Raw genomic sequence first — 8,812 nt, 5'->3', positions numbered from 1 at the left:
ACTAGAGATAAGTGGTTCATATTAGCGGCCATTTCGTGACACATAATTTTTCTCCACAGCGGAGTCTTTATGATTTACAGATTTCTGCGAACGTCTTTTTCGGACTACACGTACAGGAAAAATATTCACCAGTTTTATACATAATTAATCATTGACTGAAATTTGGATTGTAGATTGAACAAATTAATTTAATTCCTTAATTCGATTCTCTGTCGGGAATAAATTAAGGACCAATGAGCCCCACCCTCTGAGTTGAGAGGTTGGGAAGCGAGAACGAATCGTTTGAAAAAATTTTCCAACATTGCAAATTGCGCCAGTCATAGCGAACGCAAATGATTGGATAAATCGTATAAATCGGATGAATCCGACCAAAAATGTCTGATTTAACGAAGTGAAGCCACGCATGTGCTTCAGCGACAAATCAGATAGTTACTCCACGGGAATTTCCGCCTTCCTGATACTCATGCCCAGTTTTATTGATGTACGCGAAGCAGCTTGTCAAGCACGCTTTCGGCCGTGCCACCCGCCCCTGTAAAGTTAGGTTCCCATGAAGTTGCGACCATTGGCGATATTGCATAACAGTGTTAATCCTCTGGACAAACAGAAGCAAATCCGTGTTATTTCAATTCAGTATCGAATATAAATGGTACATCGAGACCAATCTCCTGACAGCTACGAGACACAGTTTAGTCGTCCACCCGCAGGTGTTTTGGATTCGGATATCACATTGTTGCACCCTCCATTCGTCGCTCCATAAAAACCAACCCTCTGTATATTACAGCTGATTACATATTACGTAATAATCCGCGATACAATCTGTACGTCATTTTGTACGCGTGTGTTTGTGTGCGCGTGTTGCGAGTGTGTGCTTCTACATTCGTACTTGCAGATTTTTACTTGGCAGAATTTAACGTTAACTTCGGTTTTACACCATGGAAAAATTATTAATTCATCTTGTAATTGAAATTTCTTAGAAATTTCGGGGAATAGTAATATTTACCGAGGTGGTAAATAAAATTCCAGCAGCGATGCATCTGGCACGGTGATAATATCACATTTACCGTAGGACAGAAATTATTGACCAGTTATCGAATAATAATAACAACTACAAAAATAATAATAATAATAATAACATTGAAAAAAGGTATCGAACAAATTGGGATTCTCGGATGTTGGGTGTTAAAATAAAGAAAAATCGTAATCTCTTGGGCTCGACGGTTCAAATCGAGTATATAACAGAAATACATTTTTCATACTTAATCATTATTCCGTACGATGGCTAGTGGGAATCAACAGCACAGGTAAGTCGAATTACTTTTGCACAGCCTCATACGTTAATATGACATGAATAATTATTAGAAAACCGATTTTCTCAATTAAATATCTTTTTTTCCTTTTTTATGTCTCAAGTTTAAAAAAATATCATTTATCAGTGTTCCCATAATCTATTATTCATATAATTTTACTGTAATATATTTTACTTTCAACCTCCCTGCTCATGAAATCATCCTTACACGAATAGCAAAAAAACTTAATAACGACATAATTGACACAAGTCGAAGAAAAATTTAACTTATATATTATTGGTTATTCTTACATTTCAATAGCGTTTTTTTCTATCTTCTGTACGAACCTACATATCTGCAATTGTAACGGAACCGAGATTATATTTGCCGCTTCGTTAACGAATCAATAATCGACTAATTTATTTACGTATAATATCGTATTCAAATTTTACAAATACAACTCACTACTCAGTTTTAACATATAATTATAAATAGATCTGTGAAAAATATTACAATCCGTATAGCACGTATTCAACGTTAATTATTTACGGATTGGATTCTGATCAGCTGTTATTTTGAATGCGATCCATATTGCACATTTGGCTTGTGTAATTCGGTGGCTTTGTACTTATTGTTTCGCAATATAAAAACGAATAATTATTTTTGTTTCTTTCGAAACTTCTTTTTACCCTTGTGAAAATTTTGGCTTTTCTAAAAAGTTACGCGGTTTTTCACTCATGGTCGTCGAATTTTTCGCATCTTTGCCATGTGTTATCATATACATAGAATAATTCGTTGGGGGATATCTCAATTTTTAGACGCGCCCAAATTTTCGAAAATAATATTTTTCGCAGTTGGAGGTGAGAAAAGAAATCCCTAAGAAAATTTGTTCCTGTGCGAAAATTTGAAATCGAATTACGAGAACAAAATGTGACCATTAATATGTTCTTCTGAATCACAAGTTGGGATAAGAATAAAAACAGTTACAAAAATCACCAGTAACGCTATTCGCTTCGAAAAATCTACAGCTGTGTTATCTGCACCAATGATAGTGGAAGCGAACGAAACAAAATCCTTGCTATGTAATAATGGAAATGAATAGACCAAATCTAAATAACACAAACTATTGAGAAGCCAAAAATTTGAGAAAGGTTTTATGTAATTAAAACACTCAAAATGATTAAGCTCTGATATTTTCAATCCGATTATGATATTTTTGAGCTTATTTTGTTTATTATAGAGATGTTCAAAGATTTTTATAAACAGTTGTCTCCAGCGCAAATAAAAATATATTTACGTAAGTATGGTATAACAGATTTTCCTCAATATTTACATTTACGCGCCATAATTATACTGCACTATAATGTTAGATTTTTTGAATACTCTTCAGCCAATTCGTGGCTGTCTGAACAGCAAGCAAAACGAGCTTAAAAACAATAGACTCCTAAAAAAAAGACACGGAAGCTTAATAAATCTGATCGTAGCGATTAAAAAACCTTTTTTCCAAATTTTTATATATTAGCTTGTGTTATCTAAATTTGTTCATATGCATTCTTATTACATAGTAATATGGATATTGTATTCACTGACATCATTGGTATTGGTTAAAATTTCTTAGAATACTCCAATATGTTATATAATATATCTTTTCATCTTCATCGTGAGTTACGAACTTATATTGTCGAACTGTGAAGTTATACGTAACATATTTGCTGTCCTTGTCACGAGCAGTTTAAATAAATCTCCGAGAGATGTAATTTAGGATAGTCGAAAAATGGCCTCACGTCTCTCTACTTTGATATGTTCTAGGACGTCTTTGCCAGCTCCTGGACGCTCCGAGGTGAACCTTTGCTCGGTATTGACACTGGGCAAAGATCTCAGCAAAATTACAATGCCTGTCGTTTTCAACGAACCTTTGTCCTTCCTCCAGCGAGTTGCTGAGTACATGGAATATGCAAAGCTACTCAAGCAAGCTGCCATGGAAGAGAATCCTCTTGTTAGACTACAGGTAATCCCGAAGATGTTCCCGAATTGATCAGTGCAACATATCTGGGGCATTCCATGCCAAATCGACTGATTTTTATCTTGACCGATATTAATTTTTTTAGACTTTATTTTCGGTGATAATCGCACATCCAGAACCCCCAATTTGTTTTTTTTCCGTTTTATTTATCGATCGACTTTTGATCGTATTAAAATTGTGTGATATCAAACAATAAAACTCAAAAATAATAAACAACAAGTATCAAGATTCCAACAAGATAATAATTCATAATTGATTCAGTCATGATTCGATTAAGTAAACAGTATAATTTCAATTTTTTTCGAAACAGTTTAAGTATCCTTGTAGTTGAATATTGGATGCAAATTTATGTATAACTTCAGTGATCTAAATTGTTTCCTTTCGACAAGAGCAAATGCTGATACTCATAAAATAACTGCCAATTGTTATTCTTAGCAATTTTTAAGCAAGATGGTAAAAAAAAACTCGTCATTTTCTGAAGCAGTTTTCAATTTTGTTTGTGTATTTTTTGGATTATTTTTCATGTATTACTGCAGTTGATCGATTCTGTTACAGAGCCTTCCGTTTAAAAATAATTCTCCGAGCATTTGTACTTGGACTAATTTGTCATCTTATTAGGGATTATTTGATACTGTTAGCGTATTTACTTATGTAACGGAAACAACTAATCTCACAGTGTTTTCACTCTAACAAAAATACGTATCTAAGTATACTTGCATCGTTTAAAATCGTATGGAATAACAAATGTATTCGAAAAAAAAAACTACACGAAAAAACTGATTTTGATGAATTGAATAAATCGATGAATTTTGATTGCTTAAAATTTCGCAAATACAGCTTATATTGTATATCACGGTATCTGAAATTGGAACCGTAGCATGAATGGGCAACTCACGATATCGCTTGATATTACTGTAATCATTTTTTATGTGTTCTTTCTCTAGTACGTCTCGGCATTTGCAGTAAGCGCATTAGCATCGAACTGGGAACGCCTGGGAAAACCATTTAATCCGTTGCTTGGCGAAACCTACGAACTTCAACGAGAAGATTTTAGGTACAAGTTATTAATATAGGAAAATTACCAAACCAAACAAAAATTAGTGATAATACCGGTATTCCTGAAAACTAATGTCTAATTGTAAATGCACCAATGTGACCTATTAGAAATGATTTTTTTTTATATATAAGAACGTAAATTATATACCAACAGGAAACCAAAAAAATAAAAAAATTAGGTTTGTCTTTTTTTGGTATATAATGATCTCATATCTGTCATTTTTAGTGCCTCCATTAATTTATTGATTTCCCATCTAAATATAGTGAATGGCACAAAATCGAAGACAACGCAGAAGGCAAATGTTAAGAAGTTTAAAATTTTCTCCTCAGTTATTCTTCTTTACGTTTTTGTTTTTGTAAATTTATTCGATACGTTTCGAATGAAAATGCTCTCAATTTTACCGTAGTATTAATTTAATATGTAAATATATTCTCGAGTTGACGAGTTAAACGAACTGTAAAAAAAGGCGTATTGCATAATCTTAATCAGAATTTAATAAGTAAATTACCATTTGACACGTTCTGTCATTTTCATTATTAAAGCCAATGACAGTGATCACAAATGAAACAACGTCTCTGCTGTGTAATGAAAATGATTTCAAGGAGATTCAATTACCACAAACTATGACACCAATATTTTGAGAAAAGGTTTTATATTGCTAAACAGATTCTCATAAATTGCGCGAAAACCATTTAAGAAATCTTACGGTATAGCATAGTTATAATACTCGTTTAATCATTTTCGACCTTCCAATTATACCCTTTTTTTTTAACTTAATGACATCGCTATATCGGTTAATTCTTATTATTCAAATTCGCTCAGATTGATTACTATTACATAATAGAAACGTCGTTTAATATGCCCTCACTATTATTGGCGCAGATAATACTGCTGGAAATTATTCGAAGCGTTCTTTCTCCTTTTCTTACTTAAGAACCAGACCGTGCAGTGTGCATTTCATCTTTGAGAATAGATTTGAAAACTGCGAATCCAACGACTACAGTAACAATTTTAAATCATAACGGCGCTATATAAACTGTATTTAAAATAATCCTAAAAACTACACGCAATATCAAATTTCTCTATGATACATACGCACCTATATTTTGTTTCAGAATAATATGCGAGCAGGTGTCACATCATCCACCAGTATCGGCCTTTCACGCCGACAGTGAGGACTTCATATTCCACGGTAGCATACATCCGAAGCTAAAGTTCTTCTGCAAATCAGTTGAAATTCATCCGAAGGGTATGGTGACAGTCGAGCTGCCAAAGTGAGTTGACCAAAAACACGACACAATGTCAACGTATGACGGAGTTTGAATAAAGCGAAGAATCTGTAGAGTTGTGTTTGTTGTTTAGATGGAAGGAGGCTTACACATGGCAGAATGTCAATTGCATATTACACAATGTACTTGTCGGCCAATTCTGGATGGAACAATTGGGTGCACTAGAAATCAGGCAATACGGAGATGCTAACTTGAAGTCTACATTGTCGTTCAAAAGCGCTGGTCGGAATGGAAAAGACTTGCATAAAGTAGAAGGCTTCATAATGGATCAGGAGTAATTTTTACAGTTTATTTTTTTAAGATTACGTGACTTTGTGGGATTGGAAACGAATCCGGGGGTGTGGCTAGATAATATGGCACGTAAGGAACTAGGATTTCAGCAAATGGTTAAGGGTCAGACACGAGTACAGTGAGACAACTCACTGCAAGCTGTAAGACTAGCTTTTTCACACGGAATCAATGTATACTAAAAAAATTAAGGAGAAAGAGGTATTCTAAAATTATTCCACAATTCTATCCTAACCTGGTGAAATTAACTCCATCGAACCTCACACTTTGTTGGTTTCCATCTTTTTGTACGTTCGAATGGCAATTGTCCGCAGATATTTGTCAATAAGCGATACGAAGGATTTTTGGTGTCCGTGATTTAGAATCTAATGCCACAATTTTAACATTAAAAATAGCGGATACCAAATGGCGGATCGACTTTGTTAAAATCAGTTAGAATTTCATGAAACCCCCTAGGTGCAAGTTTATTTTGATAACATCGATGCCATATTTTTAATTTTCTGAGTTTGTTTTACGATTTCACATCAATGACACCAAAAATGATTGGTGCCACTTTGTCATCGAAAAAAAAAGCTTCCAGTTATTATTGTTCGACCCAACATGAAAGGCGAAGAATGAGAAAGTGCGGTAATTTAAGGGGTTGATTTCACCCTCTGAGGACAGAATTTCGCGGATGTAAAAAAAGGCGCGTGGCAAATATCCCCCCCCCCCCCCCCTTTACAATCCTAAAAAGTTTTCTCAACAATGGATGATGACACGTCGCAGATTTTCATTGCGAAATATTTGTAGGAATTCTATTAAAACTGATTTTCTTTTTAGTAAAAAAAAATTAGTGTTTCTCTACGGTAAGTGGACTGAAAACCTACGAGTGTGCGAACCAATATTGTATGAAGAAACATTGGAGAGGATTAAACGAGAGAACAAAAGTCCTCAAGGTAGCCCAGGACACAAGAAAGTCCTGGCTAAATTACATAGTTTCAAAGTGGGCGCTTTCAAACCTTCTCATCAGGTATTTTCACCTCAATAAGTGTCGTAATTAAGTCCGCATTGAGTCCCTCTCACCGTTTGTATTTTTTTATGCAAAAGAGGCCGTAATGGAATAAGTATACATATTACGGAATGTAAAAAGACCATCTCAAGATTCAAGTTTTCGATGTTTCCGAGTGAGAAGTCACCATGGCAGTAAAGAAAATGATCTCTTTGCTTCTAATTTTCAACCCAATCAGAATCTTTGAGATTATAAATATTGGAGAAAAATTGCATTGAAGTTTTTCCAGGGCGTAATCATAATTTGTTTAAGTGAAAAAAAGGTTCAATTTCTTGTATATATGTTTATTCGATCACGACCTTTAAAATGAAATCCTCAATTTTTACAATCGATAGTTTTTTAAGGCATAAGATTACTTATTTACAGATTGATTTAAAGGGCTTTTAATTAATTGTCTTTCGACAAATATTGAAACGAATGTTAATTACTTTAGGACGCAATCGATGAATCAACGGGAACAGAAGGGGATGATAGCCCAACTATTGACGAGATTCCAGGATCAACTACCCTTTGGAAAGTTGCTCCAAGGCCGCAAAATAGTGCCGAAGTGAGTATAAAGAAATATCGTTGTATAAACATATTAAACATTCGTTTATAAAATGCACATTTAAAACGAACTCAGAGATTAAGCATGTTTCTCTTTGTTAGTGGTGAATTTCAATTTACTAATAACTTTGAAACGTTCCGTTTCAGTTCTACCAATTCACAACGTTTGCAATGTCACTTAACGAGATAGAACCTGGGATGGGAAAAATGTTGTGCCCCACTGACTCCAGGCTTCGACCTGACATTAGAAAACTCGAAATGGGAGATCAAGATGGTGCAGCTGCCGAAAAAATAAGATTGGAAGAAAAGCAGAGAAGGTCTCGAAAAACAAGGAAACAAAACAGCGGTTCCGAATGGGCACCAAGGTACATACATACATGTAACGAACTGTGTTCTAGTTTTTTAAAGTACTAAGATGAACTCAATACTGACATACCTCAGTTACATCAGGAAATTTAAATATCAACTGAAAAGTGAGGGGTTAGTCACCATTGACATCCGATGACATATACATGCCCTGTAATCTTATGCAATCCCCATAAGGGGTTTTATTTTTGTGACCTTATTACACAGTCCATGTTACTTGAATTTGCAAATAAAACTGTCGTCGAAAAAGTGACGTTATTTTAATGGAGGAGACGAGGATTGGATGAAAAGCTTCGGTTGTAATTTTCCACTGGTAACGTAGTTCATGGATGGCCCCAAACTTCTGTAGTCAATTTCCAATCTTTGTAATCGATATCAATTTACCCTATTTTTACGTGGCGATTCTCCATCGCTGAAACGTGATCAAATAATTAACCGGAACATCAGGTATAAAATTTGTTTAATTATGTTCAGGTGGTTCACTACTGGCATCAATCCATATTCGGAACAAGTGGATTGGCTGTACCAAGGCGAATACTGGAATCGAAATTATTCAGACATCGAAGATATATTTTAGGTCAGTTTGTATAACGTGTAATTGATGTAATCGTGACGATTTGTAGTAAGTATGTAACTCATGTCGCTGGATATTAGGAAGCGCGAACCTATAGGATTGTACTCGGTGTATAATGAAAAAAATAATATTGCGCAAGCTGATATCACAAAAAAAAAGAGAAAGGAATGGCTACTGACCAAATAACTTATCGTCTGTAAAGAGGAAGAATATCAGATGAAGCTAATTTATTGATATCTTGCCATGCTATCCGCCGGAGTCAACTTCCTTCGAAGTTCAAATGTCGATTGGTTTGTAGTGGCAAAATAGTCATTAAACAAAAAAAAAAAAAAAAA

General features: G+C 34.6%; 1 protein-coding gene across 1 annotated transcript; it reads left to right on the top strand.

The window, feature by feature from the left end:
* Positions 1 to 489: 489 nt before the first annotated feature.
* On the top strand, positions 490 to 8,812 carry LOC124181027 (oxysterol-binding protein-related protein 2). The gene is made up of 9 exons (XM_046567132.1): positions 490 to 1,301; positions 3,096 to 3,294; positions 4,254 to 4,363; positions 5,482 to 5,640; positions 5,729 to 5,929; positions 6,763 to 6,952; positions 7,425 to 7,538; positions 7,685 to 7,902; positions 8,378 to 8,812. Exons 1-9 carry the CDS (start codon positions 1,276 to 1,278, stop codon positions 8,478 to 8,480), a joined length of 1,320 nt encoding a protein of 439 aa, XP_046423088.1. The 5' UTR covers positions 490 to 1,275; the 3' UTR covers positions 8,481 to 8,812.

This window comes from Neodiprion fabricii, chromosome 4 (assembly GCF_021155785.1).
Source record: "Neodiprion fabricii isolate iyNeoFabr1 chromosome 4, iyNeoFabr1.1, whole genome shotgun sequence".
NCBI classification, from domain to species: domain Eukaryota; kingdom Metazoa; phylum Arthropoda; class Insecta; order Hymenoptera; family Diprionidae; genus Neodiprion; species Neodiprion fabricii.
This window is presented reverse-complemented; position numbering and strand designations above follow the sequence as displayed.